This window comes from Ambystoma mexicanum, chromosome 2q, assembly GCF_040938575.1.
Source record: "Ambystoma mexicanum isolate Mex_15411 chromosome 2q, UKY_AmexF1_1, whole genome shotgun sequence".
Taxonomy (NCBI): Eukaryota; Metazoa; Chordata; class Amphibia; order Caudata; family Ambystomatidae; genus Ambystoma; species Ambystoma mexicanum.
In genome coordinates this window covers 1,084,701,972-1,084,717,180 of record NC_090924.1, presented here as the reverse complement: position 1 = coordinate 1,084,717,180, position 15,209 = coordinate 1,084,701,972, and the positions used below count along the sequence as shown (strand labels likewise).

Here is a 15,209-nt window from a genome sequence, read left to right as displayed (position 1 = left end):
AGGGTGGCCAACTTTTTACACACAAAAATGGGTCCGCTCTCAGTAGATTTCAACTAGGGTTGGTGCTCAAAAAGACCATAACCGCAATAGGGTGGGTGCCACTCTTTTAGGACTGGAGCGGCTACATCAGCTTGGATGGGGGGTTGCAAGAAAAAGCCATAAAGGGGACAGAGGGCTGGAAATCTGGGGCTTATAAACGATATATTAGGAAAGACCGGATCTAACAGTCTTCTCCCCCACCCCCCTCTTTCTCTCCCCCTTCTGCTCACTGGTAACCTCCCCCTTAAAACTGCATGGATCGTGGGCCATTCATTTATCACCAGGGCCAGCAGATGGCTGGAGGAAACCCAGGAAGGCATGCATTTTCAGGACACCATTACTTACTCGTGGGGCAAACCAGGCATGAGCTGGGGGGACCTCCATTACAAACTGCCCGGCCTGCGGGGGCATGCCCTGCTCCCCCCGATTTCCTCATCATCCACCTCAGGGGCAATGATTTGCCCCATCTGGGCAGAAAGTCGGAAATCTGCACCTCCCTCAGATCCCTTGCTCACATATTAAGACTACGAACAGAAGTGATGATGTCCGAAATCATCCCATGCCAGCATTGGAAGGGCGCAGAGTCCAATAAAGCCATTGAAATATCCGGGCACAAATTGAATAAAGCTGTGGCCAATTTTTGCATAATTTTGGCCTTTTTTTCTTTTAGGTCTCAAATTCATATAGCACTGGATCTCAGTGCACAATCGGGCCCTGTTTTGCAGCGACGGGGTCCACCTGTCCATTGAAGGCATGGACATCTTCACCAGAAATATCTTCTGCACCCTGGCAGCCAGGGGCTGTTCTTAAGTTGTGTAATCTATTTTGGAGGGTTGTGGGGTCCGCCGGGCAGCACCCCCTCAGGGTGGCGGCAGGGATCAGCCTCGAGTTGGCCCTACGTGGGAGTAGGGCCCTCTGCTCACCTGATCCTGATAATATTCTTGTTATTTTCTAAATGATGTTGTTATGGTTGGTTTTCTTTTGCACCATGGCTTGTATTACAATAAAGCTTGTGGGCAAAGTGTTTCCACCTCACATCCTGTTTGGCCTCCTCATTCCTGACATTGTCATTATTGTCTTTACTGTCATACTTGTCATTTATGTCACCTGTCACCTGCATGCCGCCTCCCCGCACAAAAACACTTTCAGGCTTATAAACACGGGCCCTCCCGCATGGGAGGCCAGAGGGGATAAACTGGGAGGTCGCGGGTCCAGTCGACCACCCTTTGCATCCACCCTTTGCATGCGGGTGCAAGGGCGGGCAGCTGAGTCCCCGGAACAATGGGGACCCCGATTGGGGGGCGTCCTCCAGGATAGAGAGGTGGCAGGGGCAGGTGACAACAATTAGTCCTTGCGCCCAACACCTCACATCCAAGGTCTACCTCTCCCATCCGGACGGACGTGGAGCGGGGGCCTTTGATGATCAAAGAGGGGCTACCTTGCCCTCAGGCCAAAATAGGCCTATAACCAGGGAGGGCAAGGTAGCCCCTCTCATTCAGTGTATCTCCCCTGACAGGCACCCAGCAGGTTCCTGACCCTGCTGCCAGCAGCATAAAAAGCTCCCTCCCACCCTGCAACAGCCTCTAAGAACCACACTAGCAGGGGCCAGGTAGATCCTCAATAATAGCCAAATGTTTAACCAACAGGTAAGAAAAGTGTTTAACCCAAATAAGTATAGCAAAGGCTAAAACGCCTTCAAAAACAGTCAAATTATATAAAAAACTAATGCAAAGGCCAAGAATGGGTTTAAGCCCGTTAAGGGAAAGGGGATTCAGTTATTAAAACCCATTCTCATAGAACCCACCCCCTAGGAAAACAATGCAATAACAACGCATAGGGGGTTCAAACACAAGTGGATCATGAGCAAAGAAAATGCCAATTTAAACACCAAAGTGGTGTACACAAAGGCTAAAATTCCTTTAAAAAATTTGAAAATATATTAATATACAAACACAATAGCTCAAAGAACCCACCCCCGAGGAGAAACAAGGCATTAAAAAATGCATAGGGGGTTCAAACACAAGTGGATCATGAGCTGAGAAAATGCCAAGTTAAACACCAAATTGGTATACAAAAAGGCTAAAACGCCTACAAAAAATGGTCAAATTACAATAATATTTAAATGCAATGGCGAGGTTTCAAAAATTTCGTTGGATGCAGTGCAGGCCTTCGACTCTGTCAAATGGCCTTGGTTGATGGCGGCTTGAAGGAATATGGGGTTGGGCCCACGTATTTGAGGTGGGTACAGCTGCTGTACAGTACACAACTAGCTCGAGTTAGGATGGGATCGATCATCTCAGATCAATGGCAACTCAGTAGGGGTACTAGAGAGTGGTGCCTGTGGTCTCCGTTGCTGTTTATTTTAGCACTGGAACCCCTGGCGATATACTTGAGGCAACAATATGAAGAGGTGGGGATCAGCACGAGGGGGGGGGCAACACCTGATATCAATGTACGCTGATAATATGCTGTTGTATTTAAGATACACTGAGGAGAAGCTACAATATATTTTGGAAGTAATGGGGCGATAGGCGAGGTTGTCTGGTATAACAGTGAATCCCAAGAAATCATGTATATTTCCCCTGGGTAGATATAAAGGGATACCACAAGAGATACTGCTGGTATTACAGATACAGTGGGAAACTAGGACCTTTAGATACCTGGGAATTGATGTGTATCACACAGTCGAGGCTAAATACAAACAAAACACTGAGACACCGGTGGCTAACATTGAGAACAGTATGAGCTTCTGGGCCAGACTCCCCTTGACTATGATGGGGAGGGTGGCATTATTAAAGACGGTGGTGCTGCCTAGGTTTTTGCACTTCTTTGGGAACATACCACATATGATACCCAAGCGATTATTTGTTAAACTTCAAGGTATATGTAGGGGGTTCATATGGCACAACACTAGAAACAGAATAGCACTATGGAAACTGCAAAACACATATGACCAAGGGGGTATTAGGGTACCCAATTTCGCGATCTACTATCTGGCCAGCCAGCTACAATATGTGGCTAGGTCGTTATCGGAAGACTCGACATCAGAGTCCTGATTGTTGAGGGCTGAATGTGTCCCGTTTTTTCTAAAAGAGTGGATATGGGTGCCGAAACCACAGCAAGAGCGGAGGACAAGAATGTTGGACTTGGGATGGAGGATTTAGCGAAGGGCTTGCCAGGTCATGGAGAACCCAGCCCATGTTCCCCACAGATGTCACTAGTAGCACTGAATGGAGTAGACGGGCAATTGAGGAAGATAATCCGTAGGCAGCTGGAACCGATTGGTATAGCAATGCTAGGAGATATATGGCAAGACGGGAAGACACCGGTCTACACCAGGGACAATTTATCACTTATACTAGGTTGGTGCGGAAGAAAAAAGACACTTGGTCAGAAATAGTGCTAGAGGGTCAGCCTGACACAGCCTTAGAAACATTTCATGATATATCAGACAGAGGCCACAAGGTCTCCCGAATTTACGAACTACTGATGTCAAGGGTGGGAAAGGAGGTGCTCCAGTTGAGAAGGGATTTGGAGGAGGAAGCTGGGGAATCTATGAGTGATGGATTGTGGGCGAGGGTTCAGAGATATCACAAGAAGGTGTCTAGAAATGAAAGGTTGCAACAAATCCAGCTATATATTACCCATCGGGCATACATGACCCCTCAGAGGATTGCACGTTTTAAGAATGCAGGAATACAGACATGCCCTAAATGTGGGGAGGTGAACGCAGGAATGATACATATGTTTTGGGCGTGCCAAGAAGTAGGGAGATACTGGGGGGGAAGTGGTCCACCGCTTCACTGAGAAGGGGATTAAGCTGGAGGTGGATTCTTTGTGGGCGTGCATGGTGGGGGGGTTTTCTAGGCCGCGTACGTTGGAGCATGTAAGTAAACTGAAAGACTTGTCTTATATACTGGCCAAACGCAGAATTGCCATGGGCTGGAAAGCAAGCAATAGAACAAAGGTAGAAGTTTGGTGGCATGACCTTCAGAAAAGGGTGAATGAGGGAACGGTGGTGAGGAGTGAAGCAGTTAACAGAGGGGGAGATGAAGAAGCAGAGAAATTGAGGGCTTGGAGACACTTAGTAGCTACACTGTCTGAGTCTGAGTCTATCCCAACAGACGATGACTCCTTGGAGGGTGCGGCAGGGAGAGTACCCCCAGATAGAGCGGTGGAAGATGATGAGGTGGAGTAGGCTCGAGAAGGGGGGGAGGGTAACAGGAAAGCAGTGGACACATCATAATACTGTACATAATCCTTGAAAGCTTTGATTGATGTTCACTGTCTGGTTTCTTTTGGTTGTTTTTTGTTCATTAAAACCAATACAAATAAATAAATAAATGTCCAAATGCAATGGCTCAAAGAACCCACCCCCGAGGAGAATCAAAGCAACAACAACGCATAAGGGGGTTCAAACACAATTGGATCATGAGCCAAGAGAACGGCAATACTTCACCCTGTGAGTATGGAAGGGCACAAGCCCCAAACCCAGATCAGGTCAGATGCAAGTGGAAGCTCAACCACTTTTGAGGATGAAAGACAGTAGCGCCTCAAACAGGGGCCAGATCACAAGTGGACACAAGAGCGATAAGAAGGTATGCGCATACGCCAAAGCGTGCAAAAGCACCCAAAGGTTGATGTAACACACATACCTCTCCACCTCACATGGTAAAGTCAAAAGAATGCCGAGGAAGGTCAACTGCAAAGCCAAAAAGGAAACAGACACAGCTCACATGCTGGATCCACCAAATACACCAGAGACCGCTCACACGCTGGGTCCACCAAACGTCGCAAGCTTTGAGTATGAGGGCGGCAGGGATCAGCCTCGAGTTGGCCCTATGTGGGAATAGGGCCCCCGCTCACCTGATCGCTCTGTCCCCAAAATATATTCTTGTTATTTTCTAAATTATGTTGTTATGATTGGTTTTCTTTTGCACCATAGCTTGTATTACAATAAAGCTTGTGGCCAACGTTTTTCCACATCACATCCTATTTGGCCTCCTCATTCCTGACATTGTCATTACTGTCATACTTGTCATTTATGTCAGCTGTCACCTGCATGCCCCCTCCCTGCATAAAAACACTTCCAGGCTTATACACACCCAGCAAGAGCAGGATTCAGGCCCCTGAATCTATCGACTGTAAAGAACTGATGAGGTAAATATGCACATTGGTTGACTCTTGAAATGGCTGCACTTGATCAGGCTATAATATAGATGGTGGGGATGCTTTTATTAACTGTAGGGGCAGAAGATGTCAATGCTAGTCCCCTCACAAAGAAGGTGTGTAAAGTTCTCTTTGCCAATATAACAAGGAGGCCATGTAGCCAAATGAAGCTCTCAATGCAGTCAAAGATGTACAAAAGGAGGAATACTTTATCATAGTTCTTCATACACGAAAATGAAGATCTCAGTTAAGTACATCCACTTGTACATGCACCACCTCGCAGCTCGGGAGGAAACGGTTGGACGGATGCGCGTATGTACACGCACACACACACTACAATCCATATCACACTTGCCCATAATCACGATGCACATACCCCACAAATGGATTTAGCACACTTAAGCAATAACACCCGGAAAGGCAGGCATTACTCAGCGGTGATGGCCCAGCAACCAAGATAAAGGTCAGAGTGAAGCAAGTGCATTTAACGAGGTCTCTGTGGCTATTGCCGACAGGGAAAGCAAGATATATGTTTCCTTGCAGCAATTTGCCCGAGGCCCATTTGTTCACATTTTTTCTTTTACCACATTTCACTGCAATAAATGCGGGCGGCGTTCTCGTCTCCCCCCACTTTTCTAAATACCTAAAGTCAACCTATCCATCTACATTTGCCGCAAAATGTGGTAAAAAAAAAAAACACAAATAAATGGGCCACGAACAAACTGGTCTGCGAGAAATAGGGGTACTTCCATAAAGCACACCAGTATGGGCAATTTTAGCTATTAGCATCCCATTATGCTCTGTGTGGTGCGAATAGCATTTTCTTAAGTTGCAAATAGGCGCCCCTGCCATTTCGCATGTTGAAATAAAACAAAAAAATATGCTTGACATGAAAATAGGGACGGTACTACTAATGATCCATTCTCTTTTTTCATAGGTTGCTGTGGTAGCAGGTGGCGAGGCAGAGAGGTGAGTAGGGCAAGTACATAGACAGGTAAAAATATAGGCATACGCGGGTACAGAGTGAAGAGGGGGATAGGGTGAGAGACTTAGTGGGGACAGGATGGAAGGGTGCGAGAAGCCAGAGAGGCTGAGAAAATGGCAGCAGGTGAAGCGGTGGGTGATGCGCATAGGCGAAACAGGGATCAGATTGTGGGCCCCACAACATGCAGTAAGGCCCTTCTGGGACACAGCGTGATTTCACCACCAAGGCGCTAATGGCGCATACAACTCTGGAATCTAGAAACTGTTCACATGTTTGTATGATGGAAATCAACTATGTGCAGCACGAGAGGCAAATTATTAGTTACCTATGTTGAGAATTCACAGTGGATCGTGGTGATTCCATTCCTGATCGGGATCTACATGATGAAAGCCTCTGCTCACCATAAAGTTCCAAGCCGCCAGATGGAAGATAAGGGGAATCAGTCCTGATCTCGTTAGCTGCAATAAATATCAGTCATTAACAAAATGAAAGTACATTAGCATTAAAAATATGTTTGAATACTACAACATGTAAATGACAGAACACATTATTTGGCTTGAGCATAAATCTAATAAAGACAGCAGATTTTAAATTGGTAAATACAACAGTGAAGTTAAGCATATTGAAGTATATTGACCACTATTTTTAAAACAAATTGACTATGTTACCAAGTAAAAACGTTAATTAAGAAAGTATACCCATCACTCTATTAAACAAAATCAAGAAGTAAGCACTCACATTGCTGTAACCATCTGTATATTCATTTTATTTTCTACACATTTTATATCTTTTTGAATATCGCCTTGTGTCTAACTTGAGTCAGAGATTTTTCATAATCAGCAAGGGCCCTAACTGTTGCATAGATTCCAAGTGGAGCTCCGGGGATACCCAAGCGAACAAATACATCAGTCAAGTTCTACCCCACTCCCCTTCCCACGGATAACACCTGTAGGGCGATGTACCCCCCTGACAGAGTAAATTATAAGTTACTCATCGTAGTGACTAACGTACTCCTAATCCATAGTCCCCTTTCCTCCATACTGCATGGGTGTCCCTTGCTAGGGACGGGAGGCAGAACCTTTTTAACTAGAAAAAACCTTCTTCCCCTTTAAATTTAGAGGCGCCACTCCTCAGTCCCCATGGACACGTCGACAATATTACCGTTGCCTAATGACATCAGTTTTATTAGTGGGGAGGATGGTGGGACGTATGAAGGAAAAGGGACTATGGACTAGGAGTACGTAAGTCATTATGGTGAGTAATTTATGATTACTCCTACGTCCCGTCCCCTTTCCTCCATACTGCATGAGCGATTACAACTGAATGTAGCACCAGGGTGGAGAGGTGACCCTCTTTAAGAAAACAAGTTCCTTAGAACTGCCTGTCCGAATGTCGCGTCTGACCTAGAGCCAGCGTCCAAACAGTAGTGCTTGCAGAAGGCCAAAGGGGTGGCCCAGGTGGCTGCCCTGCTGATGACCTGCCACAGGACCTGTCTCTGGAATGCGACCACCGTGGCCTTGGCTCTGACAGCGTGGGCATGCATGTTCGTTGGAAGTGGTTTGTGATGCCCCTCGTAGGCCTCCTTGAAGACGGAGGGCTTGGACGCCTGATAACCTGGCCATGACCCCCCGAAGGTGACAAAGAGAGCGTCCGACTTGTGGAAGCTCTCAGTCCTGTCCAGATAGAATTTCAGAACGCATCTGACATCCAGACAGTGCAAGACCCTTGGAGCATCGTCCTTAGGATCAGCAAAGAAAGCAGGGAACACCATCTCCTCATTTACATGGAAAGAAGAGACTATTTTAGGTAGGAACGTGGAGTGCGTTCTCAGGACCACCTCATCTCTGTGAAAAGTAGTGTTGGGTTCTGAAGCCACCAGTGCCTGGATCTCGCTAACCCTATGCACACACGGAAGACCCACCAACAGGGCAGTTTTAATGGTGACAAGCCCGATGTCTGCGGACGCCACTGGTTCGAAATGTTTGTGCACCAGGGCGCCCAACACTACATTGAGGTTCCACACAGGGTGTGGTTTCTTGATGGGCTGGTAGAGCCTGGTGAGGCCCGCTAGATGTAGTTTAACCACCGGGATGGAGGAGGAGAAGACCTCCTCTTCCGAGTTCCTGTAGGCTCTTATGGCTGCCAGGTAGGTGCGGCATGTGTCTATTTGTACCCCTGAGTGGGCAAGGTGTGCAGAGAAGGAAAGCACATTGTCCAACGTGCAAGTAAGGGGGGCGATCTCCTTAGAGTCCGCCCAGTGACAGAACCTAGTCCATTTACTCTTGTACTGGTTCCTAGTAGCGTGGCTCCTAGCACCCTGAATGTCTAGGTTAGCCTGTAACAGCCTCAGATGCTTCAGTGTGGCCTGCTCAGGAACAGCGCTACTAACTTCTGTGGAGCGGGGTGGATGACCCTGCCCCCCCTGCTGCGAGAGAAGATGAGCTGGGCCCAGTGGCAGGTGAATGGCAGGCCTGTCCGAGAGGCTGCGGAGCTCCGAGAACCATGGTCTCGCCAGCCACCACAGGGCTATCAGAATGATGCAGAGGTGACACGATTCTATTATCTTGTAGATCACCCTGTGGACCAAGGGCGTGGGAGGAAATGCATATGCTGTCATGCTGTTCCACTGTATCTGGAACGTGTAACCCAGAGAGACCCTGCCCCTGCTGGGACGTGAACTGCAGGCACTTCCTTTTGGACCTGGTGGCAAAGAGATCCACCTGAGGATGTCCCCATTTGCTGAAGATCCCGAGCAGGACCTGATCATTCAATTGCCATTCATAATTGTCCGCACCCAGTCTGTTGGGCCTGCCTGCCTACAGGTTGGACTGCCCTGGAGGTGGATTGCACTGAAGTAGATGTTATTCTCCAGGGCCCTTTTCCACATGCTGACCGCTAGACTGCACAGCAGAGGGGACCTGGTGCCTCCATGCTTGTTGATGTAATACATGCTGGTGGAGTTGTCCATTTAAATGAGGACCACCTTGCCATAAATAAGCAGAAGGAAAGCTTTGAGAGTGAGCCAGATAGCTTTCAGCTCCAGCCAGTTGATATGGGCCTCCTGCTCCTGGAGGGACCAGACTCCATGGACACTGTGGGTGCTGTAAGTGATTTCAATCCGGCACACACCCAAGTCAAGCCCGCCATGTAGTGCACAATTGGAACCCTTATTTATTTTTGTCTATAAGTTCAATATTCTGAACGATATACCACTCATATCACGCCCGTCTCCTAGAACCCCCCGGTCACACTGAACCAGGAATCAGGCTAGTTTGCAAAGGTAAATATTTATTTATGTATTTAAAATGTAATCACAGTATATTTCAATAGATAAACAACAATCACCAATGGGGCGACAGAACACAGAATAATATCTTTAACACACCATGGATCAAGTAATGAGCAAAAGCAAATGCAGCAAAGAAAATAATACTTTTGTGTTGGTTTGGTATTGTTTGCACTATGGTTAGAGGTTCCCCCTGCAACACCCCTGAACCCCCAATAGGCAATGTAAAGAGATGGGAGGAGAGAGCAGGTGCTCAGGAATAGCACAAATCAAACAGAATATCAGTCCCACCTTCCCCCTTCAACACAACAGAAAAACGGAATTGACGTTTTAGCTGTGAAAATGGCTTTGAAATTATCTTTAGAATTGACTGGGCAAAAACACCAAATGTGGTCAAAATTGCTTAAATTGTTATACATTCTTATGGGAGCCGCTTAGAACAGTTGCACCCAATCACAAGCAATGATTTAGTCAGCAGAAACCATTTGCAATCTTAAAGTCCAAGTCGGAAACAATTTAAAGCTGTTTTACACGTGTAAAAATCTCTCCGAATTGTCATTTGCGGCACACTTTTCCTTGCGCGATATTCGCGATAACGGGAGAATCGCACTGTTTGAGTTCTATGGATAGCTACAGATGTGAGGTACAAGTAGGAGTTGAAATTTCGTTTCTATCACAAAAACCGACGGAATTATAGAGGTTTTTGTAAAGGTTTTTATTTTAAAAATAGGCGCAAGAATGGAAAACAGAAATGCACTTTGAAAATGAAAGATGGGTTTGCTTACACTAGATTATGACTATGAAAAAGAGAATGTCACACAGGAATTTCGATCCACTTCGATCCCAGTTACGTGGCCAGCGTAACCCTTCCCATGTGATACTCTAGTTTCCGTTCTGGGATCTACTTTTCTTACTCAAAATCACTAATGACTTATGATTTTATCAAACAAATGAGATACATCAGCTCAGGAAAAGTACTGGCAATACTATGATTCTGAGTTTGCAGATAGGATGAATTGAGATTGGGATAAGACTATGCAGAGATATTAGGGTCACTTTTCTTCCTATTAATACTCACAAAATAAGTTATTACATTGGACCGTCAGTTCTGGTCAGGGATTGGATCTTGTCTAGGAAGAACAGCTAGGCCGGTCACCGGTTTTGCACAGGATCTGTCCTTCTTGTTTTGTGGATATTTCAATCAGCTGGTTAGCGAGTTCCTCAGGCAAGCCTAGTGGTGGCAAGCCACAGAATTTCAGGAGACTGGTCCAGAAGGCCTTCTCACACCATACAGCGCTTCACTGGGTGGAGAGAATAAATTGGAGGATTTGGGCCTTGCTGGAAATCAATAGTTCTCTATTGCTGGCAAGAGATTTGGCCTCTGGAGCTGGAAGAATATTAAAGCTGGATGTAGAATGTTGGATCAGAATGCTTCGCCGGAATCAGGAAAGTGGCTGGATCAGTGTGTCCCTATGTATTGTCAGCTGTCTCTACTTATGCTTTAAAATGACATCATAAAGTAGGTGTATGGGCCGGCTTATCTAAGCTTGCCCCTGTGAGCTGGGATAGGATCAACAATTCATCCCCACCGCAATTTGAGTGATTGGATCAAGGCCGGATGATGTCACGTTTTATGGTTTGCTTTACAGTCCCCAGAAACCTCCCTTTAGCCACTGGTCTCAAAAATCGGATTTGATAGGAAATGTACATTTCTACATTGGTCACCTTTATACAAATCACACACAAAGATGCCATATTTTATGTAGCATCTGTTGCTCCAAATCCTGTAGCTGTGGGATCTTGTTGCAACTTTCTACAGAATGTTGTCCTTTTCGCTATGAACGCAATTTCCAAATTTTATGCAACTTTCCACAAATGTGTGTGTTTCACATGGGAATGTGGGTGCACATTTTAACAATTCTAACGTTAATACAATTTACATAAAACCACATATACTGCCATTCCTGTCCAGAACATGTCACACAGTTCTACCGCCTCTTCACACGTGCAGCCAAAAATTAAATTAACAACTCCGTCCTTTTTATATTTTTCCCCACTTTGAATAACAAGTTATGAGTCTTAAGAATTCTTCATTCTTAACAGAAGATGGTCACTTGGCTCCACCCCTTTGTCTCTCCTGGGAGTCCAGGGGCATCCTCCTCCTTGTTTGTTCCTTTCAAGAGGCATTTAAGACCGCCTTCACACCTCCAGTTCCCTGGGCTGAAAAGCTTGTCATTGTTCCTTTTCTTTCTGTAGACAAGAGTCTGTTCTAACCCGCCATTAAAATCTCCCAGTGAGTTTCTGCTGAGAGGAAGGCCCTCCTCCTAGGAGAAAAACCTGCTTTTCCCATTCTTGCAGCTTCAGCCAGGCTAATTAACTTCTTAAATCCAGCCAAAACCACATGTGTTGCATCAAACATAAATACATTTCTTTCTTAGCCTTAAAATCTGTGGGATCAAAAACACAACTAAAATCTGTATTCCTTTTTTGGCAACAATCCTTTTTATGCTTGCTAATCCAGCAGACTTTTAGTTTTAGCTCACTTTAAAGTTTCATCAGTGACTCCTCTGACAGCTGTCATTCAGGCAGCCCTGGGTACTGCACCCAGATTTTGGCATGTGCTGTCAGTTTTCAAACAATCCAGTTTGTCTGAAGAATGTTTTGCTCTTCACCTTAAGACTTTGTATGTATACAATACTTCATTAGATACATGAATTCTAGCACCAGGCAAGATATTTAATGTTAAGTGCTGTGTTATAGGCGTTTTGGGGTTTTTAGCAACAAAGCAAATGTCATTTGTAGGCACATTTTGGGGTTTCACTTGCAAAGTGCTGCTTCTCTCTCTGCACTCTGTTTGCTGGTCATGGAACCCACTGGCACATTTCTGCAGGGTGTGCTCTATTCCACCGCACATGCACCATGGGTAGCAGGTTGTGCATCCCTCTTTGTGTGCTGAAGCACACGGTTTCTGTAGGTTTTTGGTACGCACAAGGGCTTTGCCGCCATTGTTGCCACTTCTTTACTATAACTGACAGGGTGATGCCGCATAGCGGAGTGGGTCAAAACATCCCACAGTGCCCAGTGTAGCGCCCCAGTCGTCCAGGTAGGAATCCGTGGTGATGGTGACCTGAGGTGCTGCCTGCCGGAAGGGCTTGCCCCTCCGCAGGTTGCAGTCCCTGGACCACCAGGTGAGGTCCAGGTGGAGAGAGGGAGGAATACTGACAAGCTCTGCTTGGGAGCCCCGCTCCTGATTTCATGAGGCTGCGAAGTGCAGCTGTAATCTCCTCATCTTGAGTCTTGTGTGAGGTACGGCCTGTAGGACGCTGCCATGATACTGAATAGATGCTGGTACCACCAGGCAGAGGTCACCTCTCGGCTGAGAAAGTGACCTGCGGCCTTCTTGATGGCCATGATCTTGTACTCGGAGGGGAAAACTCTCTCAGGGCTCGTGTCCCATATGAGGGCCAGAAAGATCAGGCTCTGTGTAGGCTGCAGCAGAGACTTCTTGAGGTTGATAGAAAATCGCAGTTCGTGAAGTGTGATCATAAGGGGGGGACGAAGTGCAGATATGGTGGTACAGTTTGGAACTGTTTTTCTTTTTGTCTAGCTCCTCATCAGTGGTGGAATGAAAGAGGTTTCCACCCTCAAATGGAAGGTCCAATATGTGTTCCTAGACATCCAGGTTGAACTTGGTAGCCTGTATCCAGGCTGTCCTTCTCATGACCGTGGTGATGCAGATGGCCCGGCCTGAGGTGTCAATGTGGGCCACGGTGGCCTCCATGATGTCCTGCGCCACCAATTTAGCTTCTGCCATCCCTGCCTTGAAACGTGCATGGCTCTGCACCGGAAGTTCAGGAAAGAAGTCAGCCATTTCCCGCCAAAGTCTCTGGTTAACGGCTGCCAGCATGGCATCTGCATTCGATTGATGAAGGTGCAGTGAGGCGTTGTCATAAACCTTCTTTCCGTAAGCCTCCAAGATCTTCTCCTCCTTGACTAGAAGCGCAGAGGACGAGGTGGCCTATGACGACTGAGGCTTGGAGTAGAGTGACCCCGCAGCTATCACCGGAGAGTGTGGTTGAGGGTGTGCCGACAGCAAGAGTGAATCCCCCTCCAATTGTCTATACTTGGCGTTGAGGCGCTGATTGACAGGCTGGGCTGAATGGGGTTTAAGCCATCCCTTTTTGGCCCAGGCGACAACGTCCTTCTGCATCGGGATCCCCGTTCTAGCCGCAGGGTGTGAAGTGAGGACCTTGGTCAGGACCCACGCCTCCGGTTGTTCGACCTCGGGTTGAGGAAGCCCCAAATATTATGCCAAACCTGAGATCCATTCATGGGAGGCCTTGGCTGACTTAGTAGTAGACAGCTAAATTGGTCCTTATAGAATCGGTACTCATTCGATTCACGGAGCCGTACTACCGACTCCCAGGCATCTCGCCGCGATTGTTCTTCACTCGCGTTGAACCAAGGGCTGGTTTCCCTACAGGCAGCCGTACATGCTGACTGTCCTCAGATGCCACTCTCGCATCTATAAAGACCAATATAGCCGTCTACTACTACCTACTATTAACAGTAGAGAGCCCCCACGAGCACCATTGTAGATGCTACGAAACTTTTGTTATGACTGATATTGTTCCAATTGTAACTAGGCTTCGTTATTAATACTTTTCCTCCTGATGAATGTTCCATACTAATATCTTGATGAACAGAAACATGTCGAGACAACTCTCTGGACTGTAAACAGAGATCTTAATATATGACACATTTATTTTACCTCAAGAGGGTACTATACTATTTGTTTGATTAGAACCATTTGTGCATGTTTTTTCTGTGACACCGTTTTAACTTGCTATCTTAGCTTGCTATGTATTGCCTGTTGTTGTTTTAAACATTGGATGTTTAAGTGTTGTACTGTGGACCCTTACATTTAATTATATGGTTTAATCCTTATGATTCATTATTAAAATTGGGTATTTACCTTTTTAACAGTGACTGGTCCCCATTTTGAACTCCTTCTGAACCTTTGTGGTCTGGTACCTCTAGCATCTGCATCTTAACTTTGCCTTCCTATATATTGATCATTATCCTCCCGGATACAGAAAGTATACACTTCTAACTCCTCCTTAGTCAGTAGTATACCGGGTTTCCTCCCTTTTTAAATAGCAAAGCGAAATGTGCCCAGGATCACATGGTTTAAAGTGCACTGAAAGTCTTTGCAGAGTGTTCAAAAGAGGTTGGGGTGATTCAAAAGATATAGTTGGAAGGTTAGAAGGCCTGGAGCCAACCCACTTTAGAAGCCAAGTATTTAAGGGTCACCTTTAGCAATCTGTAGAAAGGGAGGCCAGGCAGGACACGGTACCTTAAAGAGAAGGAAGCTCCAGCGGGGGCAGTTGTTCCTGGCAGTGGTTGAGGTTCGTGGTTCCGACCAAGGGAAGAGAAGATCTCGTCGAGGAGGGAACGTGGATTCATTGCACTGCACAGGGATGAAACCAGCCACGGATTTCCGATTAAAAGGTGCAGTCCTTTTATTCACGGTCAAAAGTGGTGAGCTTGGCTATCCGGCCGCCGGGGTGCTAGGCACGGGCGATTCAACCAAGTGACGTCTTTGGAAGCGAAAAAGGGCGAACTGGTTGGTCCCACCAGCTCAAAGGGAGAGGACTCTCCAGCAGAAGATCTTCCTTTGTCGTTGGAAAAGTGGTGAGTTTGTTGCAGCAGTGCTTCACCGGTGGTGTT

The 15,209-nt window shown here is 46.5% G+C and overlaps 1 protein-coding gene across 4 annotated transcripts in view; it reads right to left on the bottom strand.

Annotated features, from left to right (window-relative positions):
- The window catches only part of AKAP9 (A-kinase anchoring protein 9), a 2,953,299-nt gene that overhangs the window by 105,707 nt on the left and 2,832,383 nt on the right, over positions 1-15,209 (bottom strand). For all 4 annotated transcript variants that reach the window (XM_069648423.1, XM_069648424.1, XM_069648425.1 and 1 more), the window contains one exon: positions 6,519-6,651. In XM_069648423.1, coding sequence (XP_069504524.1) covers positions 6,519-6,651 — 133 coding nt within the window. The remainder of the gene's footprint in view (positions 1-6,518; positions 6,652-15,209) is intronic.